Here is a 26430-nt window from a genome sequence, read left to right on the forward strand (position 1 = left end):
TCTGAGGTCTGAGAAAGAACCAATAAACGGGACTAGAGGGAAAAATCTCCAAAACTCATAAATGGTCTACCACTATTTCAGAAGAGTCTGTTTGAGTTGGGAGAAAAATAAGCCCTAGACTAAATTCTGCCTCAGTCCCACTTAACAAAGCTTAAAAATAAGACACGAAATAACTGTATCCCAGAACAAAGCTCAAGAATATTTATAAGTAGGGACGTCTGGTGGCTCAGTAGATTAAGCGTCCAACTTCAGCTCAGGTCATGATCTTGCAGTCCATGGGTTTGAGCCCCATGTCAGGCTCTGTGCTAATAGCTCAGAGCCTGGAGCCTGCTTTGGATTCTGTGTCTCCCTCTCTCTCTGCCCCTCCCCTGCTCACACTCCATCTCTCCCTATCTCTCAAAAATAAACATTAAAAATTTAAAAAAAAAGTATTTATTAAGAATATAACAATGTTCATTACCCAATAAAGTAAAACTCACAATGGCTGGCAACCAATTGAAAATTACTATGCATGCATAGAAGTAGGAAAATATAATTAATAATGAGAAGAAAAATCAATCAACCAAACGAACACAGAAATCACACAAATTGTAGAATTAGCAGACAAAAACATTAAGGTAGTTATTGTAAATGTATTCTCTGTTGACAAAGTTAAAGAAAAGACCAAGCAGATTAAGAAGATATGTATGAGATACTTAACAAACTCAAATTCTTATTCTTATTATTTTTTTTTTTTTTCTGAGAAAGAGTATGCACAAGTTGGGGAGAGGGTCAGAGAGAGAATCTTAAACAGGTTCCACACTGAGCATGGAACCCGATGCGGGGCTCAATCCCACAACCCTGGGATCATGACCTGAGCCAAAATCAAGAGTCAGACACTCAACTGACTGAGCCACCCAGACGCCCCTAAACAAAACCAAATTCTAATTGAACTTGTACAAATGAAAACTACAATGTCTGAGATGAAAAATACACTAGGTGGGATTAAAATCAGATTACACATTGCATAAGAAAAGATGAGTTAACTCCAAAACAAAGCAACAAATACCAAAATGAAATGAGAAAAAGACTAAAAGAAAACAGGAATGAATGGGGCGCCTGAGTGGCTCAGTCGATTGAGTGTCTGATTCTTGATTTCAGCTCAGGTCATGACCCCAGGGTCATGGGATGGAGCTCTAAGGTAGGCTCCATGCTAAGCATATATCCTGGCTAAGATATTCTCTCTCTCTCTCTCTCTCTCTCTCCCCCTTTGCCCATCTCCCCTCCTCTCTCTCTAAAATAAAGAAAAAAACAATTAAATAAAAAAAATAGGAATAAAGCACCCGTGAGCTACAGGACAACCTCAGTAGTCTAACGTATGTGTAATTGGAGTCTCCAAAGGAACATGGGGCCAGAAAAGTATATGAAGAAACAATGGGCCGAAGATTTTCCAAATTCGATGAAAACTACAAATCCACAGATCTAAGAAGCTCAACAAACTTCAAGCATAAGAAACATGAAAACTATACCAAGGCACAGTGTAATTAAATTGCTTAAAGCTAGTGATAAAGAAAAAATCCTAAAAGGAGCTAGAAAAAGACACATCATATACAGAACAAATATAAAAAAAATGGCAGCAGAATGCAAACCAGAAAATGTGGAACATCTTTACAAGACTGATAAAAAAAAAAAAAAAAAAAAAAACATTAATCTACAATTCAATTTTCAGTGAAATATCTTTCAAAAAGAAGGTGAAAGAAAGTTTTCATTAGTCATAATAATAAAAGCTTTGAGGTCACACATACCTGGGTTTAAATATTGCCTCTGGGTGATCAAAAACAAGTTACCTTTATCAATATCAATGATATCAATTTTTACTACCAATTATTAAGTGCTTACTATAAACGGGTCATGTTCTGTGCCAAGTATTTTGTATATATATAACCTCATTGGATTTTCATAATTCAGAAACACTTATAATCAACCATGTCATATAGAAATGCTGGAATTTGAATCCAGATTGACTGAACCCAAAGTCCGTGCTCTTTACCACTGTATTACACCACCTGGGCCTCAATCTTCTGTTTTTAAAATTAAATAATAGTAGGTACTTCATAGAGTGACTATAAAGGCTAAATGAGACAATACATGTATATTAACCAGTACGATGCCCAATATATAGCCGTCACTCAGTAAATGGGTACCGTTATTATTACGCACTCATACTTACCATACATCTCATCTTCCAATCCATGAACAAAGGCTCCACAAGCTCCTGACTCAATCAAGTTCACAGCTCCCGTATCTATTTCCTCCTTGGGAGCATCATCTCCCCACTTTCTGCCGCTGGAAAACTCCCCTGAACTGTAAAGTTCCTTGGCACGTTCATGTGCAGTGCGTTTTCTCTGTATAGGACAATGACAATTACCACTTGCAGGAGGTTCATGAGGGAACAGTAAGATGTACCTTGGGAACATGGGAAGGTAGGAAATAAGATTGCTCTCTGAGACTTAACATTTTCAAAAAAAAAAAATAAATCAGAGCAAAGAACTGTAAATTCAACTTAAAGTAACACTAAAAGTCACAGGTCTGTCACGGCTGATAGTATTCTTATTGAAGATAGCAAAAGAATGTGCTGATCAGACAGGTGGTTGTTCACCATGGCAACACAGGAAAAGGAAAACCAGAGAGGAAAATAATAGCAGTGTCCCTCCACACCATCCTGAGTAGATAATAACACTGACCCTAGAAAAGAATTTTTGTTTAGTCCCAATAGACCTAAGTCTGAATTTGGTAACACTGTGCTTTATTTGAGCAACACTGCACTTACCATGCAACCTTCTAGTAAATTCCCTTTCTATATAGACTGCCTAAACAGGAATATACTGGCCAACTAAAGTAAATATCCAATTAAATTGAGTTATGTTTCTCAGCATGAATGAACTGTCATTCTGCTTTATATATCAGCCTCTTATGAATCTTCTTGGTGTGAGTCCACATCCTTGTGGCTGATCATCTCAAAGGCACTGATGAAATATAGCACCTAAGCCTACAAGGATGTGGGTCAGATGAAGTTTACACTCTGTGATGTATCTTAGAAACCCTTGCATTACTTATCCTTCACCATTCACCATAAGCATGCTGTTTTTCATATTTCTACTCTAGTATACACAAGGAACACTTAATCAATCACCAACCTCAAATTAAGGCAATGACCTTCAGGAATCCACATGGTCATGTTTCATTAAACATAGACAGAAACTCTCTAACCATTCCTAAGAATTTATCTTATGGAATGACTCAAAAGAAAACAAGATCTAATATGCATGAAGATGATATTCTTTATGTAATTTTAAATGGTAGAAAAATTGGGAGAATCTATATAACACAGGGTTAAAAAATTATGTCACATCAACTTAAGATAGTATACAATCAGTAAAAATAAGTATAAAGCTGACTCTATGAAAAAAAAGCATATGATGTAGTGGTAAATGCAAAAAGTAGACTACAAAATTATCTGAATACAATGATTCAATGTTTACAACATGCATAAGAGCTGGAGAGAAAAGTACCAAAATGACAAAAGTCACTGTGTTAGAGTAGCGGGAATATGGGTAAGTTGCTTCCCTTTTCCTTCTATTTACCAAAGATTCTGTAATTCTTTATTATCACTTTTATAATTTACAAATTAAGATAATGATATATTAACTTGTACACAGTCCTGACAATTATGTCGGAGAACTAACACGGTCAAGGCATTCCATAAGAGGCACTGTTACTGTTTAGAGAAAGAATTTACTCACTTTTCCATGGAAACTCTGGAAAAGGAATCCTAACATATCCTACAGTCTCATAAAATAAGACCAGACCTTTGTAGTTTCTATATAAGACACAACCTGTGTAAAGTATTTCATTAAAATAATTTAAAATTTAATGAAGTAACTTGTAATTTGGTTCAAGTTATTAAGATTTTTAAACTAAAATGTAATCTAGTCACCCAACATTTACTTAACAAATATATGGGCTGCAAAACTAAACCAACACCACTCGGTATATAGCTACACTGATAATGGTTACAGAAACCCAATTTAAACAACAAAGATTTCAAGTTACCCTAAGATCTGACATAAGCTTCTTGTCAAGTGTCTGCTCCAAGAAATGAGAACTGACTTGTTCCATAGAGCCCTGTAAAAACAAAGAATCCAGAGCAAATTAAACAACTTTTAAGACCTGAATATTATCTTAAAATTCAAAGTTTGCAGCCAACTTAAATGCATAAAGATAACATTATTCTCGATAGCAAAGATGCTTATGAGTTCTGAATCATCAGCAAAATAAAAAAAACATTAGCAATAGCAGCTAGCAGCTAAACAGAGCTTACTATATGTCACACACCATTTATAAATATATTAACTAATTTAGTCCCCCTATGAAGTAAATACTATTATTTGTCCCATTTTATATATAGGGGAAAAAAGAAAAGTTAAAAAGAAAAAAGAAAAGAACGCACAAAAAGGTTAGGTGACTCATTCAAAGTCACAGGTAATTTACAGAGCTGGGCTATAAACCCAGGTTCCAGAATCCTTTGCCTTAACCACTACTCTCCACTATTTCTCCATTCCTTTTCATCCTATTCTTTCCATCATTTGTTCATTCACTCACTCATTCAATAAAGATATATTTACTGAGCAACCATTTAACTATATGCCTCCAGTAACCAGGAAGAGCATGCAAAAATAAGACATCAATTCTACACTCAATGATCTCACAGACTAGTGAGGGAAAATGGTAAGTAAAGAGATAACTGTATTATGTATAAAATGTTATAATACATATATAAAGGGTACTATAGGAAACTCAGAGAATAAGAAATACAGGGTGGAGGCAGGGAGAGATATATTTGGGGAACCAGTAATCACAAGTGCAAATGCATAAAGAGAGAATGCCATGAGGGAACCATCAAGTGAATGAAACACAGGATAGTGGTGCCAAAAATGAGGCACGACAGCAAGGGAACAGATCATAAAAGGCCTCTCTCATATCCTTTTTTATGTTTGTTATGGTGAGGGCTTTGCCATAATTATGAATAATAACTAGACAATCTTTTTTAAACAGTGAGCTCAAAAATATACAAAATATTTTACTTGTATTTAAAATTTTTATTTCTAATAATCCCCCAAAAAATGTAAATTATCTTTTTTTTTTTTTTTTAAAGTAATCACTCCGCCCAACGTGGGACTCAAACTCATAACCCCAAGACCAAAAGAGTTGCATGCTCTACTGACTGAGACAGCCAGGCACCTTGAAATATCCTCATTTTTTAGATGAGAAATTGAGGCTGAGAAATTTGGTAACTTGCTCATTTCAAATAAGGGTGAAACACAGTTAGATTTACACCTCATAAACATCCTCTTACCAACAATGTGGCTAATGGACCAGAAAGAATCAAAATGAAGCAGAGGGATGGGTTAGCAGGCTATTAGAGCAGGTCCCAGACATTCTTAAGGAATATATTGGCAATCTTCTCTAATTCCTGAGTCAGTAAATATGTAAATGCTTATACAGGCTCGGACTTTTTTTTCCTCCAATCACATTTTCCATAGATAGTTACATGTTCTTTGGGAATATCCTCACCCAAGTTAACACCTTCCCTACAACACCAGGAGAGCAACTGTTGAACTATTTTCATGTAAGTAGTTTCAAATATTTTTCTTATTTCTACATGGTACAGTTGATGGCCTTCTTTGTTACACAGATCTGAGCCAATATCAAATCCAACAGTCATGTTTTTAATCCAAACATCAATTTTATGAATAAGAACTATAAATTTTTAAGATCTCCTTTAATTTTGTTTAGTTTTACCACCAGCATTAAGAGTTGGATTTTTAGGGGGCACTTTTTTTTCCTATAAAAATCAAATTTTTGTTTTGTTTTCTCTTTTAAGAAGACCTACATGCAACACGGGGCTTGAACTCACAACCCTGAGATCAGGAGTCGCATACTCTATCAACTGAGCCAGCCAGGTGCCCCAAGAATGAAGTTTTAATAACTTCACAGTGAACTACTCAAATCCCTAGTCTCAATGCTCTCCTCCAACTCGTTTAGCCGAGCTCTCTCCTGACACAGTAGCAGAGAAGGAGTAGTATTCAAATTCCAGCCTCAAAAATTTGCATATCATTATTTGCAACAAATTTCCCATGCTATCTTGAGACTATGTGAAGCTTTCCATTTTAGTCCACAAATACCAAGAGCTCTATGACATAGTAACCCACTCAAAAAATGTTGGGATCTAAACTAGTATAAACAGTGGAAATAGAAAAGGGAGAGATTCAAAAGAGGTCAAGAAGACAGTCCTGGTAAGAGCTGATAACTCCATGGATACTGGACACAGAAAGAATTCCCAAATGCCTCCGGGTTTACAACTGGGTAAATGATGGCATCATTCATGAAAGTGCTAGAGGAGTAGATGTGACCAGAAAGAGGAATTCATCATCAGGTATATCTCACCAAGCAGAAAAACATCTACATTCTTGTCTACTTTAACCAAGACAAATACATTCAGGTAAGGTCTCTCCAACTGTGCTAGTACTATTTAACAATTTATATTTACAACACTAAGGAAACCATGATATTTAACAAACAAGTATGCCAAACCTGCTTTCGGAACAAAAACTGCTCAATTATAACTGTTCAAAAATAATGTAAATCTGCACTAGCCTCCAGCTTCTACCCAATTAAGTGATAAAGAAAAGTAACCTACCCCCCTCCCCACCGCCAAAAAAAAAAAAAAAAAAAAACCAAAAAAACAAGAAAACAAAAAACTATCATGTGAAACATAAAACTGCCACTGACAAAGACATGTGCATTTGCCCTGGGAGAGACTAGTCCTTATGGCTATGGACTTAACCTACAATCTATCTGAAAATATTATCATCTTTAAGGTCAAACACTTCTGGAGTCTTATAAAGAAGGTTGAACCATTACTGAGTAAGAAAGATCAAACATCTTAAGCAGAAGTCATTGAACTAAAAACAATATTCTAAATAAAACACCAATTACCATGATTAATTTCACAGTAATGACTGTATTCTAAATCGTCCCATGGAGCTGCATACTTGCAATCAACTTTCTTTGCCTCAGTGGGAAAGTTATGGATAACTACAAACTGACTTTCCACATGGTTTTGAATTTTCTGAAACAGCCTACTTCTTAAATTTTTCATACTGCTAGAAGCCAAGGAGAATGGAGACTTGATTTTTTGTGCAAGATGGACTTAAATCTAAAGCCTTATCATTTAAGTTCTTGAAGAACCTGGCTTCTGCTTTCCTCTTGAGCTTTATCTTGCTGAACATCCCACACATTTAACATTATCCCCCCACAACCAAGATATATTAAACTGCTTATACTTTAGTATCATATTGTAGTTTAGTATACTAGTATGCATGACAATTGTACTCCTTCTGTATCTGCTTATATTTTCTCCTTCCTTACTTATTCACTTAGCCAACTCATATTTATCCTGCAAAACTCAGTTCAGAAATTACCTCCCCCAAGAAGCCTTCTGTCAATGTGTTAGGTGCTCTCTTTCCCAGGAGTACCAGGTATTATAACTGACTGATTGCTTATGTCAACCTATCAGACTGCCAACTCTTTGAAGACAGCAACTATGCTCAGTTGATGAACACAGTCTGAAAACTATATGCAGTTTAAATGACAATTTTGTCTATTCAAGAGTTGGAGTGGGGGAGTACACCTCTTTGCCGACACAGAGGAACTGGTAAATCAGCAGGGCATTAACTGTATAACCACAGCTCTCGATGTGTAACTGGACTATCACTAGGAAGAGATTCCACATGAGTTTTAGATCATGAAGTGTCATTTACTATCTATGTGGCCTTTGATATGTTACATCACTTTTCCAAACCTTATTTTATTATTTACATAATGATTAACAGACTATCTACCTCAAAGAGTTTAAAAACATTGTTTTTAATGTTTATTTTAGAGAAAGAGAGAGAGACAGAGACAGAGCGCAAGCAGACGAAGGTGCAGAGAGAGAGAGGGAAGCACAGAATCCCAAGCAGACTCCAAGGTCTCAGCTGTCAGCACAGAACCCACGTGGGACTCATGATCTGAGTCGAGGTCAGACATTTAATTGACTGAGCCACCCAGGTACCCCTCAAAGAGTTTAAAAGAATTAAAAATTATCTGCAATAACTATGTTTATTAGGATATGTATGTATATATATGTATATTTGTACTTGTTCATATAAAAAAGTGGGTATATGTGCATGTGTATGTGCACAGGACTAGAAGTGCCTAGCTTAGTAGGCTAAGAACTCCATAAACAGTAACAATGATTATTATCAGTAAAATTAGATTGTTAATTGCTTTTGAAGTACAAACATAATTACTTATATAATTTGGAGCTGTTTGGATCTGAAATCACTGAAATTAAAACATAAAGCATTTGACTCAAGTTAGAATCATCTAAGTGGAAACTCTTTCAATTCACCATGGTAATTCATTATTCATATAGTTTTACGTAATAAAATTCATATCTTACAGGGTACAAAACTGAAAAATCTGAATTACCCTGCTTTAAGGATTACTCTTCTAACTGCCTACTCAAATCAAGATGTATTATTGAATCATTCCCCTGCAACATCTCCCTCACACATACACACACTGCACACTGTAGATGCTCAGGAAATGTTGAATGACAGAATCTGGTGAATGATTGGACTGTTCCAAATTTTAAAATATTTGAAAACCAAAACACAGCTTTAAAATGTGAATTCAAAAATAAAATCAAGGGAGCCTGGGTGGCTCACTCGGTTGAATGTCCAATTCTGGATTTTGGCTCAGGTCACGATCTCATGGTGGTGGGATCGAGCTCCACGTTGGGATCCGTGCTCAGCATGGAATCTGCTTAAGATTCTCTCTCTCTTCCCCTACCCCTCTCTCCCGCTTGTGCTCTAAAATAAAATAAATCAAATCAATAAAAATACATAAAATCAATAACTGGCTTAACTCTGTACTTTATCATGGACAAGCAATATGATCTAGTACTGAAACCATCCAAATTCCTTATTATTCCATGAAAATGCTTCACACAAGTTTCAGCAGTTACCCCATAAATACTGGTCTTAGGAGTAGGGCTATCATTGAATCTGTGTCCAAAGTATTCAGCCAACAATCTTACCAAGACTGGCAGAGATGGGGGCCCCAAAAGGCAAGTGTCCAAAAAGAATCCCAGATTTTCTTGCTGTGACATTTATATAAATTTTTACAAATACTTATATATGTATTTACATATTACAACCACCCCCAATACCCCATGTTTAGCATAGTACTTTACAATTTGTATTTTCATATATAGTATCACATTTGAGCATCATGACAACCATGTGAGGTAAACATGAGAGAATATTATGACCCACTTAACAGATGAGGAAACTGAGACTAAGATCAAATGGCATGTCCTAGATAACATGGTTATAAAACAGGGCTGAGTAATAATACACCAACATTCTTTCTTCTGTAAGATAGTTCTATCTCTGAAAAGTTAATTTTTCTTTTTTTTTTTTAACAAATGTACCATGAATTACCGAAGGCAAAACAGTAGAAAAGTACCAGCCTAAAAGTCAGATTAGTATTTCAATCCCACTCTACAACTTTGTATCTGAAAATTGGATAATTAACTTCTCAGAGCTTCTGTTTTCTCACCTGAAAATGGGAATAATAGTAGTTACCTTTCTAGGTTACTGTGAAGAGTGAATGAGATAATGTAAGTGGTGTCAGAGCAAACTCTCTGGGTCATAACAGGTGCTTACTAAAGCAACTATTTTTATTATTTTCCTTTTTCTCTAGGCCTTGGCTGTCTCATATGGTAACAATGTTAAATAAGATTATCTTTAAAATTCTTTCTAGTTCTAAAAGACTACTTCTCCACTGGAAAGTAAGCCATTTATTTTTATTTTTAGAAATACTAGGGTTTCTATAAGTGGGTTATATCTATCCCTATCTGTAGTTTCTCAAAATCTTTATACAAGTGTAACAATAAACATGTTCATTAAAGAAAGTGTAACTTACCAATAGCTTTGCAGCTTGAACTCGAACCACCCAAGAGCCGTCACTGACCATGTGACAAATTTTTCCAAATGCATCATCAACTAAGCGAATCTCTTCATTAGAAGAAGGGATTGGGACAATGCTAAATTAAAAGAAAAACACACACACACAAATAACAAAACAGGAACCTAAAGCTGCAAGTTCAATAAACTGAGAATAACCATTGAAAACCGGCGCGCGCACACACACACACACACACACACACACACACACATACACACAAGATGACAACTGAGTGATTCAAATCCTAGAGTGATAGAATACATTTCAGAGTAAAGAAATCACTCTGAGAATATGAAACAACACTTTTAGTTACAGTGCAAATTTTCTGTGTCTGGAATAAAAGTGTTTAACCCACCAAAGGTTCAAAGATTTACAAAGATACCAAAAACTAGCTACCACAAAGTATTTTATATCTTTAAGTTTATTCTCTCCTATAATTGCATTGCTGTCAATATAGCAAATCATAGAATCAATATAAAATATTCTGGTTTTCCAATTTTAGCAGGCAGTTTAATGAAGAGGAAAAAAACACTTCTTTTTCCTACAGAAGCAGCTCTTTTACAAAATAGAATAATATTTATCTCTCTACCTCAAAGAATCACTGTGTAAATGATTTAATTACTATGAAAACATTTTTAACGAGGAAAACACCTCATAAGGGATCATTATTCTCAAACTCACCTAGTGTCTTTACCTGGCATTTGTATTTACTAAAAAGGGCCCTAAACAATTTAAAGATTAAAAAAAGAGTGGGGTGGGGTGCTTAGACAGCACTTGAGAAAGACAGCCAATCTCTCCATTTATAGATGAGCAGGCTGGGACCCAGAGAGGAAGTCTCTTTCCCAGGGTACATGGAAAATTCACAGAAGAGCTGAAAAATAAGGACCAAGCATCCTGATTATCAGGATCTGCACTTTCCCCCTATTCCACACTGCTTTCTAAAAATCTAACCAACATTCCTTATCTGGAGGAGGGCTTTTTGCATGATGGGAGAAGAGAAAAATGGCTTAGCAATGAACAAAAGCTGGCTTACACCCACACTGACCTTTCAGGATAGAGCTGACTGACAACCCAGATAAGTTGGACTGCAGCACTGCGCACTTGTTCATAGTCATCAGACAGCAATTTACAGGCCTGCAAACAAGAATTCCAAAAGTCTATTAGTTCTGTGTCCTCACAGGTGATGTTCAAACTACCTTCAAAATGAAGACAGGGTAGCTGGATAAGGATGCCAATCAAAATACTTGTGGGTAGTTTTAACTTCTTGTACTTTTGCCCAACAAAGAATTCTTGGCCTCTGTCAGCTGTGTTCTGTGTTCTGACTCCCACCACACGTCTGAAAGCAGAACCACAGATTGAAAGACAGCACAAAAGCCACCTAGAATAGTATCGATCTTAGCAAAGCCTGCTGGGAGCCCACAGCGCTGTTCACATGGGCACAAACCCCAAATCTGGGCTGTTGGGGTTTTTTTTTTCCCCTTTCTGTAAAATCAAAGCACAAATTTCTGGCAATCTGAAATCTCAAGCACTCTAAGTAAACGTATAATTTTAATGCTAAACTGCCAAAAGAAGCCAGATTTTTGTTTTACTTTGGTCTGAAATGGAATATCCCTGCCCCACCTACATAGCAACACCCTAGACTTCAACAACACCCAGAACTACTCCATTTCTAGAATTTAAAAATCCTATATTCCAGGGGCACCTGGGTGGCTCAGCCGGTTAAGCATCCAACTTTGGCTCAAGCCATGATCTCACAGTTCGTGAATTCAAGCCCTGCATTGGGCTCTCTGCTGTCAGCATGAAGCCAGCTTCAGATCTTCTGTCCCCCTTTTTCTCTGCCCTGTCCCCACTTGTTCTCTCTCTCAATAAATAAACTCAAAAAAATTTTTTTAATAAAAATAAAAATCCTATATTCCATGATCCTGTATTCCTCTGATCATAACCTGTTACTCCACCAGCTCCTCCATTTCCATGAATTAATCCGTCACATTTGCTCTTCAGTCTCATTTAACCTACCTATCCGTTTAACCAAGATTTCCCAACCTTGCCTCTACTGTCATTTTGGACTATACAATTCTTTGTTGTGAGAGGCTATCCTCTGCACTGTTAACATGGTTGGCAATATTCTTGGCTTCTACCCACTAAACGGTTGTAACACAGCACCCTCTCCCTCTCCCTTGCAGTTACAAAAGCCCAAAATATCTCCAGACATATAATCCCTTAGAGAGTAAAATCACCTTGGCTGAGAACCATTGCTTTAATCCTACCCTTTTTCTCCACATGAACCACCTTCTCCTTGCTCCATAACCTGCCTTTACTTAGTCCCGACAGCACTGTCAGCATTACCACTGACAATGCTCTCAAGACTTCTACAGCTGCTCTACAAACCCAACACCTTCTCTATTCCTCACAAGGGCAGGAGAGCACTAGCAAAGACCACACTCTCTAGCGGACTGGGAGCTCATGATCTCGAACCTTACTGACTCTCTCTGAAATCTTTCACACCCCTGCTTTCCACCCCCATTCCCTAAGGCAGCTTATCTTAACCTCCTGCTCTGGGCCCCTACCCCACTTCCAGCCATAAGGCAGCATGTTTATCTGAGAAAAACCCAGGTTCTCAGGCACAAATGCTCCAACTCTTCCATAACAGTTATAAATTCATTTATACCTGTATTCTCCCACACCTCATTTTCTTAATGTCTCAGGAAAAAGTATCCTAATTCCTAATCCTTCTACTTTTGCTATGGATCCCATCATTTCCTCACACAGGCCTTCCCTTACCATCCTCCAATATAGGTCCTATTTGTGATTCTCTATTATAGCACCCTATTTATTTACTGCATAGCACTATTCACATGCTTAATTATTGTGTTTATTTATTTAATTGCCTGTCTCATCCATGAGAATGTGAAGGGCATGGATCCTATCCAACATGCTCGGTGTTATACAACCAGCATTAGGTATTCATTAATATCTGTTGGATGATTCAGCTCATGAATCTGATTTTCTGTTTAAAGGAACTTACTCTACCATTTATCCCCCTGTGTCTCTTCCATCACCAATTTCTCCCAAAACACTGGCTCCCTTCAACACATAAACATACTTATTTAGCATACATTTTAAATACATAAGCATACTTATTTAAAATACAAAAAGCCCTCCCTCAGTCCAATACCCCTTTCTACCATCCTCCATCCTGCCATCCTATTATAGCCAAGTTCCTTAAAGTACAGTCACTATTGAAATGCCTTACCTCAATTGACCCTAATCTGGCTTCCATCCCCAACACTCTACTAAAATTGCTCCTTCCAAACTCATTAATGGCTGCCTTGTTAAAAAGCCCAATGGGTAAATTTCAGGCCTATCTCGCTGACCTTTCAGCAGCATGTGACTGTGACAACTGTGAGAACTCCCTCCTGCCTTTTTTGGAAGGTATTTTTCCTCCTCCTCCGTCTCTTCTGTCTCTCTCTTAAATGTTGGACCTTACCTGTGGCTTCCATCCTTGGTCTCCTTCAATCTTCTTACTCTCTCTGGGTATCCACATGCCCCCTAGATAGTGATGGCTTCAGTTACCCACCTCCAGCTCTGACCTCTGCTGAGCTCCAGACTTCCACAACTATCTGCAACCTGGAACTTTCCTCATGGGTGTCCCGTCAATCCTTCAAACTCAACCAAAACTGATATGGTACCTAATTCAAATTCACACCTCAAATAATCCAACACTCCATCCTCACTCCCTTGAAGCCCTCATCATTGCTTGCCTTGTTAACTGACACAGTCTTAGGCCACTAAATATCTGAATCACCTAACTAACTATTCTTCCTCTGAATCCTTACTCTCTAAGTTTCCTTAAATTTTTTGGCTTCCCACAGAGTTTTCCTACAGGGAGATAAGGTGCTAGTCACACCAAAACAACCATTCTGAACTCATCCTATGTAATTATGTAAAAGAATAAACTTGGTTTATGTATCAATCATAGGGGCTTATCTAATTACCATCTTCTTCTGAAAGATAAAACCATTCTTTGTACAAAATCTGGTCTCTGACATGGATTTAGATTGCTGGTCTCCAGATTCATTCAACTATTCTACAAGAGAAATATCACCTTGTAAGGCCTTTTTATTGGTCAATCAGCTTCTCCTAGTGATACTACAACTTCACAGTGCGTTTCTTTACCAATACTACAAATACTGTGAATACCTTTCCAAATGATCCCAGGGTCTCAGTCATCTTTCTTCAGAAAAACTCTACTATGTCAAGAACGGTGCCTCGAATCAACTTCATGCTTGGCCCAACCAAACACAAGATCAGAAAGACTACCTCTTTGCTCATTCTGAGCACACACTTCTTTTTGTGTACTCTGGTATACACAGTGAGCTACCTAAATCCTCCTAAAAGTCGTTTTTACATGTATTAGTGCTACTCAATTACATATCCTCCATCCTCTTACTAACATGTGTGTTTTAGATACAACTTCACATTCATCCCAATTAATGTTGCCAGTTGATGCTCCATGTTTTCAAATTCTGACAACTAGTATACACTCTCCCAGTTTCACTATCCTTCCTCCTCTCCCAGACAGTAATCATGTAAGGTACCTGATTATAAATGGTTTGGTGTAATTTCAATCCTCTTTCATGAAGCTGCAACTAGATAATAGAAATAAGTTTAAGTATTTGAGAAAAAAAGATCAATATTTCCAAAGTCTCCCCACAATCTCATATATTTTCCCCCATTACATTAGATTAACATAGTTCCCATTAGCCAAAATTAGTGCTATACAAGTAAGAAATCTGGTCAGACCTTTGGGTAGAAACAAGAGACTTAATAAATCTAACCCATCAACTGTCCCAAGGGGATATTAGAAAAATATTAAATAATGATAAGAAGGATAAAGAAGAAATGGTTAACACTACCTCCCCCTAAAATGTACCCCCCCCAACCCAGGGGCCTGGAGAAGGGATGTGACTTGGTATTATAATAGGTATAAGTTGTACCCTCTATGTTTCAGTATATGGGTGAAAGCTACCAGAGACGCCCAAAGAAAAGCACACCTGCCATACAAAGGAATGTGTGCCTTTGAGTTCTGTGATACCATCAACACATTCCTGAAAATGAGCCTAAGGAATATTCAGGGGGAGGGGGGCTGTTCAGAAAGCACCCAAACCAACATTAGTCATGAACTTTAAAAAAAAACAAACATATGAGGGGCACCTGGGTGGCTCAGTCGGTTAAGCATACAACTTCAGCTCAGGTCACGATCTCACAGTCCGCGAGTTTGAGCCCCACATCAGTCTCTGTGCTGACAGCTCAGAGTCTGGAGCCTACTTCAGATTCTGTGTCTTCCTCTCTCTCTGCCCGCCCCTCCCTCCCTCCCTCCCTCCCTCTCTCTCTCTCTCTCTAAAAAAACATTTAAAAAAATTTTTAATGAAACAAACAAATCAAACTGTCACCCTCTGATTTCCATGATCATGTTTACCATGGCTTTTATAGCTGCTGTCCTGACTCGTGGGTCTTGGTCACTGAAGTAATCCCCTATAATCTTCTGGACATCTCTGACAGCTAGGCCCTCTCCATCTTTTGTGACACTTTTCTCCAAAGAGCCAAGATTGCCAAGTAATTGCAGGCATTTATTTCTTACACCATGGGAGGTATCTGTGAGGTGCTATGAAAGGAAAAGAGAGAACAAAAGGACAGGATTAAGATAGCTTAAAATAAATAAAAAACCCGAAACAAAAGTATTATATCAGCTTTAGGAATGACTCAAACACAACATTCTCACCAGTCTCTCTAGTATCATGTTACTTGAGTATGTATCATCATAAAGAAAGATGAGTCCTTAGAAAATAAGATTCTCTGTATTCCCAAGAGCTAGCACTTTGCCTTATAAAGAGAAGGTACTTTATTTACGTCTTAAAAAAATTGTTTAACGTTTATTTTTGAGAGACAGAGAATGAACAGGAGAGGGGCAGTAAAAGAGGGAGACACAGAATCTGAAGCAGGCTCCAGGCTCTGAGCTGTCAGCACAGAACCCGATGCGGGGCTCAAAACCATGACCCATGAGATCATGACCTGAGCCCAAGTCAGACACTTAAGTGACTGAGCCACCCAGGGGCCCTGAGAAGGTACTTTAAAAATGGCCCCCAAGGGCATCTGGGTGGCTCAGCTGGTTAAGTGTCTCTTGGTTTTTGGCTCAGGTCATGATCTCACAGTTTCATGAGTTCAAGCCCAACCTCAGGCTCTGCACTGGCAGCACGGAGCCTACTTGGGATTCTCTCTCCCACTCTCTCTCTCTGTCCCATCCCCGTCTGTGCTGTTTCTGTCTCTCTCAAATAAATTCATAAACTTTTAAATAAATAAATAAATAAAGCCCGTAAGCTGCATTTTATTTGCTATCAAATCTAAAAACAAAACAGAAATGTGTAAGTTTTTAAAGTTTTTAATATCCATACAGAAAAATGCAAAAAGGTTAAGTGTACAGCTCAATGAATTTTAAACAAATGAATACACACATATAAAAAGCACCCAGATAAAGGCGCCTGGGTGGCCAACTTCGGCTCAGATCATGATCTCACAGTCCCTGAGTTCGAGCCCCGTGTCAGACTCTGTGCTGACAGCTCAGAGCCTGGAGCCTGCTTCAGATTCTGTGTCCCCCACCCCCTCTGCCCCTCCCCTACTCATGCTCTGTCTTGCTCTCTCAAAAATAAATGTTAAAATTTTTTTTAATTAAAAAAAAAAAAGCACCTAAAGAAACAGAACAGGAAACCCCTCTTGGTCCCCCCCCCATAAACTACTCCACCACCATAAAAATTAGCCAATATCTTGACTTCTAACACCTAGATTTATTTGGCCAATGTTTTTTTATTATAATTTTATTTTTTTCAGTTTTTTTTAATTTTATTTTTAATTTTTTTTAATTTACATCCAAACTATTTAGCATATAGTGCAACAATGATTTCAGGAGTAGATTCCTTAGTTCCCCTTACCCATTTAGCCCATCCCCCCTCCCACAACCCCTCCAGTAACCCTCAGTTTGTTCTCCATATTTATGAGTCTCTTCTGTTTTGTCCCCCTCCCTGTTTTTATATTATTTTTGTTTCCCTTCCCTTATGTTCATCTGTTTTGTCTCTTAAAGTCCTCATATGAGGGAAGTCATATGATTTTTGTCTTTCTCTGACTAATTTCACTTGGCATAATACCTTCCAGATCCATCCATGTAGTTGCAAATGGCAAGATTTCATTCTTTTTGGTTGCCAAGTAATACTCCATTGTATATATACACCACATCTTCTTTATCCATTCATCCATCGATGGACATTTGGGCTCTTTCCATACTTTGGCTATTGTTGATAGTGCTGCTATAAACATGGGGATGCATGTGTCCCTTCGAAACAGCACACCTGTATCCCTTGGATAAATGCCTAGTAGTGCAGTTGCTGGGTCGTAGGTTAGTTCTATTTTTAGTTTTTTGAGGAACCTCCATACTGTTTTCCAGAGTGGCTGCACCAGCTTGCATTCCCATATTAAAATTTTAGAGAGAGGGCAAGCGGAGGAGAGGTGCAGACAGGAGGAGGAGGGAGAAGGAGAAGGGAAGGGTGAGAGGGGAAGGGGGAGAGAGTGAGAGAAAGAAAAAGAGAGAAAGAGAAAGAGAGAAAGAGAGAACGAGAGAGAGAGAGAGAGAGAGAGAGAATGAATGAGAATCTTAAGCAGACTCCATACTCAGCCTGACACAGGGACTTGATCCCACAACCCTGGGATCATGAACCAAGCCAAAATCAAGAGTTGGTCGTTCAACCAAATGACCCACCCAGGCGCCCTATTGTGCCCATTTTTATACTTTGTAAAATCAACCCGTGTCTGGCCTCTCTTGCTTAATATGATGTTTGTAAGATTCATCCATAGTATGGCATACAGCAATGGTTCCTTCATTTTCATTACCATATAGTATTCCATTTGTCAGTATACCACAACCCACTTTTCCTCTCCCATATTGATAGACATTTGGGTTATCTCCAGTTTTTGGCTATTCTAAATAATGCTACCATGACTGTGGTAGCTTGAATGGGGCTTCTGTTGGATATATAAGAATGGAGTTGCTGGGTCACAAGCCATGTATACATTCAGTTAATAACAAACAGCCAAATAGTTTTCCGAAGCAGTTGTACTAATTTAACTAATTTACATTTCCACCAGTGACACTTGGTGTTCCAGTTGTGCCACATCCTTGTCAACACTTAAGTACTGCCAATCTTTTTCATGTTAGCTCTTCTCACCAGTATTTTTTTAATTTACTTATTTTTTTAACTTACATCCATGTTAGTATACAGTGCAATAATGATTTCAGGAGTAGAATCCAGTGATTCATCCCCCACATATAACACCCAGTGCTTATCCCCAAAAATATCCTCCTTAATGTCCCTTGATCATTTAGCCCATCCCCCTACCCACAGCCCCTCCAGCAACCCTGCTTGTTCTCCTTTGAGTCTCTTAAGTTTTGTCCCCCTGTTTTTATATTATTTTTGCTTCCCTTCCTTTATGTTCATCTGTTTTGTATCTTAAATTCCACATGAGTGAAGTCATATATTTGTCTTCCTCTGATTTCCCTTAGCACAATACCCTCTAGTTCCATCCGCATAGTTGCAAATGGCAAGATTTCATTCTTTTTGATTGCCAAGTAATACTTCATTATATGTACATATACACCACATCTTCTTCATCCATTCATCTGTCAATGGACATTTGGGTTCTTTCCATACTTTGGCTACTGTTGATAGCACTGCTATAAACATTGGGGTGCATGTGCCCCTTCGAAACAGCACACCTGTATCCTTTGGATAAATACCTAGTAGTGCAGTTGCTGGGTCATAGGGTAGCTCTATTTTTAATTTTTTGAGGAACCTCCATATTGTTTTCCCGAATAGCTGCACCAGGTTGCATTCCCACCAGCAATGCAAAAGAGATTGTCTTTCTCTGCATCCTCGCCAACATCTGTCGTTGTCTGAGTTATTCACGTTAGCCATTCTGACAGGTGTGAGGTGGTATCTCATTGTGGTGTTGATTTGTATTTCCCTGATGATGAGTGATGTTGAGCATTTTTTTCATGTGTCTGTTAGCCATATGGATGTTTTCTCAGCAGTATTTTTAAAGACATAATGGCTATATCTAGTATAATGCTACTGAAATAAGCTATTTGCATAATATACAAATGTTAATACAAAACAAGTATCTTTAGACAGTCCCTTCAAGTTCAAATTTTCCAGGTTTTTCTATCTATAAAATCATTGGTTTGAAATCACAACAGTCTCTAGAAGTACCCTCAGTAAACACCCATTTCTCTTCTCCTGCCTTAATCTGCCACTCCCCTATTTTACACGACTATAAGGATTAAGTGATATGTCTAAAAAAACCTGATAATTTAGAAGAGCTAAACACTCCTGACATCCACTCAATCCAGAGCTCTTTTCCCCCATTCCGCTGCATAAATTACTTCATGATTTTCAAAACTGTGCTATGTTCAGAGTCGAGCATCTGTACCTTAAATATTTACAAAGCTCCACAATACCTGTTTTCCTTACATATATTACTCCCAAGTACCACTAGTCTCCAGCATGAAGAATTGCTCAGATTTCCAATTACCGCATGACAAGCATACTGATCCTAAATCAATAACCAATTCTTATGATTAGCTAACTAGGCTGCAAACACTTCGCGTAAATAATACCCACACACACAAAACTGAAGAAACAGGAAGATGTATCCAATGAGTAAATATATTATAGCTGATTCCAGGGCTAGAGTAGGGAAAGTACAAAATGAGCCTGGATTATTTTATTGTGCCAGAAAGAAAAGAAGTATTCAAAGAACAAGAGAAGTCAAAAGAACACAGAAGCCAGCTTAAAAGGGCTCCCACTTGGCCGAATCAGGAAATCTGAACATCACAACAAATAATTATAGTAACAGACTACCACCCACTGAGCAAACAAGTAATCGGAGTCCATAACTGATATACACAAACTGAAAGTTTGATGACAGAATATTTACAATGTCTAAAGTGCCACCCCACAAAAACACTTATTCATTTCAAAATGAGAGAGTAACTTTATAGTGAAGCAGTGTGACAGACACTATCTTACCCAAGTGATCAAAGTAAACATCATTAGTACTGGGACAAATCAAAATGGTGTAGCACGTAACAGGATGCGGTAAGAAGAGTATCTTGTCTGTGATTGTTTTAATATTTAGTTATTTCTGAGAGAGAGAAGGACAGAGTGCAAGTTGGGGAGGGGCAGAGAGAGAGAAAAACACAGATCCAAAGCGGGCTCCAGGTTCTAAGCTGTCAACACAGAGCCCGACGTAGGGCTCGAACCCATGAACTGTGAGATCATGACCTGAGCTGAAGTTGGATGCTCAACCGACTGAGCCATTCAGGCGCTCCTCTGATATACATATATATATGTGTGTATACACACACACACACGTGTGTGTATATATATATGTGTTCGTGTATATATACACACATATGTATGTGTGTGTGTGTGTGTATATATGTGTATATATATGTATATATATCTCAGATGTGTGTGTATATATATATATGTGATGTATATACATCAAATGTACACATGTCTGATATATACGTATATATACATACGTATGTATATATTTTTTTTTGAGAAAGAAAAAAATGTGAGTAGGGGAGAAGTGGGGGGAGAGAGAATATCTTTTTTTTTTTTTTAACGTTTATTTATTTTTTTGAGATAGAGAGAGACAGAGCATGAACAGAGGAAGAGCAGAGAGAGAGGGAGACACAGAATCCGAAACAGGCTCCAGGCTCTGAGCTGTCAGCACAGAGCCCGACACGGGGCTGGAACTCACGGACCATGAGATCATGACCTGAGCCAAAGTCAGACGCCTAACCGACCAAGCCACCCAGGCGCCCCAGGAGAGAGAATATCTTAAGCAGGCTCCATACCCAGCGCAGAGCTTGATCTCACAACCATGAGATCATGACCTGAGTGGAAATCAAGAGTCAGACACTTAACTAAGCCACCCAGGTGCCCCTTGTCTGTGATATTCTTTTTTTCTTTTTTAATTTATTTTTTATTTGAGAGAGAGACAGAGAGAGGGCACAAGTTGGGGGGAGAGAGAGAGAAACTCAAGCAGGCTCTTGATGCGGGGCTCAAACCCACAACCCTGGGATCATGACCTGAGCCAAAATCAAAAGTCGGATGCTCAACCTACCGAGCCAACCAGGCGCCCCACATCTGTGATATTCTTAGCAAAGGTGGAAAACTTGAATCTAATTATGAGGAAATATCAGATAAACCATAATTCCAGAAGGTTCTATGAAAGACCTATCCCAATTTTCAAAAATGTCAACATCATAAAATCAAGTAAAGACTGAGGAATTATACCAGATTGGAGACTAACGAGGTATGGTGACTAAAAACATAACATGTGATTCCGAACTGGATCCTTTTCCAATAAGGGACAGGAATGAAACAAACAGTGAAACGTGAATGAGCTATGAGGATAAATGGTAGCATATGCTGATGTTAATGTCCTGATTTTGATGGTCATATTGAGGTTTTGTCGAAAAATATCTTTGCTTGTGGAAAACACACACTAAAGTATTCAAGCATAACAAATGGGCAACTTATTCTAAAATGGTTCACAGGAAAATAAAGTTCCCTATTATTATACTTGCAACTTATCCACAATTTTGAGACTTTAAAAATAACTGAACTGTCGGGGCGCCTGGGTGGTTCAGTCAGTTGGGCGTCTGACTTCGGCTCAGGTCATGATCTCGCGGTTTGTGAGTTTGAGCCCTGTGTTGGGCTCTGTGCTGACACCTCAGAGCCTGGAGCCTGCTTCAGATTCTGTGTCTCCTCCTCTCTCTGCCCCTCCCATGCTCATCCTCTGTCTCTCTCTGTCTCTCAATAATAAATATTTTTAAAAAATTAAAAAAATAATTGAACTGTCCACACACAAGAAAAAATAAAATCATACTGTTTCATAAACATTAGAAAAACAAGAGCGCCTGGCTGGCTCAGTTGGTAGAGCCTTCAACTCTTGATCTCAGGGTTGTAAGTTCAAGCCCCATCCTGGGTATAGAGATTACTTAAAAATAAATAAAATCAGGGGCACTGGGTGGCTCAGTCAGTTAGGCATCCAACTTTGACTCAGGTCATGATCTCACAGTTTGTGGGTTCGAGCCCCATGTTGGACCCTGTGCTGACAGCTCAGAGCCTGAAGCCTGCTTCAGATTCCATGTCTCCCTCTCTCTCGGCCCCACCCCCAAGTATGCTCGCTCTCAAAAATAAACATTAAAAAAAATTTTTTTTAATAAAATAAAATCAGAAAGACGGAAGGAAGGAAAGAAGGAAGAAATTACATTATCCATAAGAAAAGTGTATTTTAAGACCATTCAAAGAAAGAGGCAGCAATAGCTGAACCACACCCCAAACAGGTTCAGAAAATGCCTCCAGGAAGCATAGGAAGCTTTGCAGACAAAGTGGATTCCATAAATTGTTTCACATCTTGTCTGAGAGGCAAAATAGCAAAGCTGAATGAGCATGGACGGGAATCAGACAGACCTATTTGATTGCTGGCCCCGCCAGTTAGTATCTTTGGGATCTTCACTAAACCCCACAAGTCTTTAGAAATCCTTACTTTGTAAAAATAGGAATAATATCCCCTACCATGAAATTTTGTGGTGAGTACACTAAATGAACTCATTTAGGAATTACTGTCTGTAAAATTAGCTAATAGTGTCTGGGATATAATAAACATTCAATAAGTACAAGAGCCTACTATAGTGCCTAGCACTTAGAATGTACTTAAAAACAAATAAACAAACAAACAAACCTACTTAAGAAGAGAAGAGGTAGGGAAAAGAAGCGCAAGTGACTGCAGAGAAAATGGTGAAGGGTCAGAGGTAAGAGTGGGCACCTGGATGAAATAGGTCTGCTGACCTGGAAGACACAAACACAAACTTTCTAGTGATGGCTGTTTAACAACAGGGCAGTCTGTCATGAAAGGTAGTGAGCACCTATTACTGGCTCACATCAGAATGCTCCTGGAGAAGATTCCTGAATTAAGTGGGAACCCGGACTTGGTGAGAAGCTATGTCCTGTGTGAATGTGGGGTGGGCAGGCAAGCTTACTTGGAGAAGAAAACAAAGGAAACCTGATGAAAAAGCCACTATGCTGAGGGTGAGGCTCTCAGATACAGAACTTCTCATTATAAAAATGGTTCACTCCAACACTGTGGCTCAGAGTTAATTCTTGCCTCCAAGTTATTTAGGTTGCAGAAATGTGAAACATACCCTGAAGTCCTCAAAATGCCTTATATATAGTAAAAGCTCAAAACCATCAATCAAAATAAGACAGTGAAACTGAGAAGTTAAGAGAAACTTACAGATAAGATGACAATGGCTGTCACTTAAAACAGGATATTTTTTAACAAACTATTTTAGTATGAAAACATCACTTCTCATAACTGTTGACTGAACCACCAGCCGCTGAAGATTGTTTCCACTGTTACAAACACTTCATTCAATTTTCAAACAACAAACTGAAATCTTCCAGCTTCTATTAAGGTAACCAGGCAACAGTGCTGTATAACCAGCCTATTACTGCACACTGAATGTTAGGCCGAAAGAGAGCGGAAGTCTAAATCGCACCCTCAGGGCAGCAATTACAGTTCTGTGATGTCCTTCCCATACAGGTCACTTCTTGCATCATGCCATCATCACTAATAGCTGCCTAGTATGTCTGCTCTGCAGATGATGCTATTTTGGTGTTATACCCAGGCCACTATAGTGACATCATTTTTATATTAATGGAATGAGTAAGCAAACCACTTCCCCAGTAATAAGAGCAATCCATGTCAAAACCAGACTAAACCAGTTTAAAACTATTGCTATAGGGGGAAAAAAATCAATGGTTAAGTGTATCAAAAAAATCTAAGAATGAAGTTTCTTAAGACAAAAATAACTTACTGATTCATTCAGTTTCAATATGGATTGTGTTTAAGCACGGACAAAAATTCAGTGTACTTTGTGTTCAAGTGATTTTTTTAAAGATTTTATTTTTAAGTTATCTCTACACTCAACATGGGGCCTGAACCTGCAACCCCAAGATAGAATCACACACTCCACCAACTGAGCCAGCCAGGTGCCCCATATACAGATACCTTCTAACAAACCACACATAATAGTGGTTTGAATAATATTTTAAATGTTAAAAGGCTGTATGGTTCTATATGCTGCCTTAAGAATTTAATGTACTTTTGCCATAGAAACAGAGACTGGAACAAAAGGTGAGATGGAGACAAAGAAGAATTAAAACCAGGTTCTAAGAAAGCTTTATATGAAAAAACGATAAGATACATTTGTCCAGTTGGAAAAAATCTTCACAGATAGGAAGAAAAGCAGAAGATCTCCAATTTCAGTTGTATAGATGCTACATATAAAAAGAATATTAATTTCCTAGCCAAATCTGTCAGCCAAATTTTTCATCTCTCAAATGAAGATTAGCTATACAATGTACCTCAAAGGGTTATTGACAGGATAAAATGAAATGAACACTGAAGAGTTAAGAGTACCTGAAGGCATGACTTTCTTCCTACTGTGAAACAAAAAATATGGCAGACTCATACCTTATATTTGAAAGACATACAAGGGAACAATTTGAACTTCAAAAAATAATAATGATAGGAATAGATTATAATATATTCAATAAAATAAGAGAGAGTAGGAAAGAAGGGAGGGAATGCTTTATTTACAGTAGAATGTCAACTAATAAACACAGAAGAAGTAAGAGTTAGAAAATCATGATTTTGCAATGACCAAAGAACAACCAGGTCAGCAATATTTATTAATAGTCACTAAAATATTGAGTAAAAATATGATGGGGAAGAGGATATTTACATAATCTCAAAGTATCTCCCACAAATCACTTATTAATCACAGAAAAAATCTCTACAACAAAAAACCTGGAAGTCACTACCTTAACCAAGTACCAAAGTTAACAACATCAACGAGTCAAACTTCATCTGTGCCTCATAATATGATAAACTGAGAAGGAAAATTATTATTTATGTGGTATCCCTGCCAAAATGCATAACCTGAATCTAAACAGAGGAATTATCAGACAAATACAGACTGCAACACATTCTAAAATAAATGGCCTATATTCTTCAAAAATGTCAAGCTCATGAACGACAAAGATTGGCTAAGGGACCTTTCCAAATTAAAGAAGACAAGAGGCATGAAAACTAAATGCACTATGGTATCCTGGACCAGAAAAGAGAAATTTATATAAAGGATAATATTGGGACAATAGGTAGAATTTGAATAAAGGTTGCTATTAGTATTAGTACTGTATCAAAGTTCAATCTCCTGATTTTCAGAGCTGCACTGCATTTATAAAAATTATAGCCTTCTTAAGAAATACACTTAAGTATTTAAATATTACTTTAGTGGAAATAGGCTTTATAACTGCAATTTACTGTTAAATGGTTCAGGAAAAAATAACATGCAGATACAAAACAACAGTAACAAAGTAAATGTGGGAAAATGTTAACTATTGGTGAATCGTGGAGAAGGATATATGGAAATCCTTTACATTATTTTTATCATTTGGAGATTAAGTTTAAAGTTGTTGGGGTGTTTGGATTTGGTCCCAATGCAATGCTTTCCCAGAATTCTCTGTTCTCACTGAGAGGCACCAGCATCTAATCTGACACAAAAACCAGAAACCTAGGAATCATCTTGAATAATTCCCTTACCTTCAACCCATCCTCAATCACTAAATCTCCTTAATCTAAATATTTCTCAAACCTATACATATTTTTCCATCTTTCTATCACTTTAAATCAAATTACTATAACCTGTGAATTGGGATACAATACATCCTGACTGGTATCTCCTAGGCAATACTGGCCTCTTCTCCAATGAGTTCTCCATAACACAAGAAACTTCTTTATGAAATGCAAATCCGAGGTCACCTCTCTCCCTAGTGTCTACCCAAAACACTTTAATGGCTTCTCAACAAGACCTACAAGACCCTGCATCTACCCACATTGACTTTATCACTACTGCTTTGTATCTACATGTTATTTTTTCCTGAACCAGGTTCCTAAATGGTTTTTGGTCTCAAGATCCCTTTAAATTCTTTTTCTTTTTAAAAAAATGTTTATTTATTATTTTTGAGAGAGAGATAGAGAAAGCATGAGAAGGGGAGGGGCAGAAAGAAGGAGAGACAGAATCCCAAGCAGGCTCTGTATTGTTAGCATAGAGCCTCATGTGGG

The 26430-nt window shown here is 37.8% G+C and overlaps 1 protein-coding gene across 2 annotated transcripts in view; it reads right to left on the minus strand.

Moving 5' to 3' along the window:
* Positions 1-26430, minus strand: part of INTS4 (integrator complex subunit 4) — a 116427-nt gene that overhangs the window by 50722 nt on the left and 39275 nt on the right. For both annotated transcript variants that reach the window (XM_015078868.3, XM_027039860.2), the window contains 6 exons: positions 15596-15781; positions 14715-14765; positions 11162-11250; positions 10075-10195; positions 4093-4164; positions 2210-2384 (listed from right to left, as the gene is read on the minus strand). In XM_015078868.3, coding sequence (XP_014934354.1) covers positions 2210-2384; positions 4093-4164; positions 10075-10195; positions 11162-11250; positions 14715-14765; positions 15596-15781 — 694 coding nt within the window. The remainder of the gene's footprint in view (positions 1-2209; positions 2385-4092; positions 4165-10074; positions 10196-11161; positions 11251-14714; positions 14766-15595; positions 15782-26430) is intronic.

This window comes from Acinonyx jubatus, chromosome D1, assembly GCF_027475565.1.
Source record: "Acinonyx jubatus isolate Ajub_Pintada_27869175 chromosome D1, VMU_Ajub_asm_v1.0, whole genome shotgun sequence".
Lineage (NCBI taxonomy): Eukaryota > Metazoa > Chordata > Mammalia > Carnivora > Felidae > Acinonyx > Acinonyx jubatus.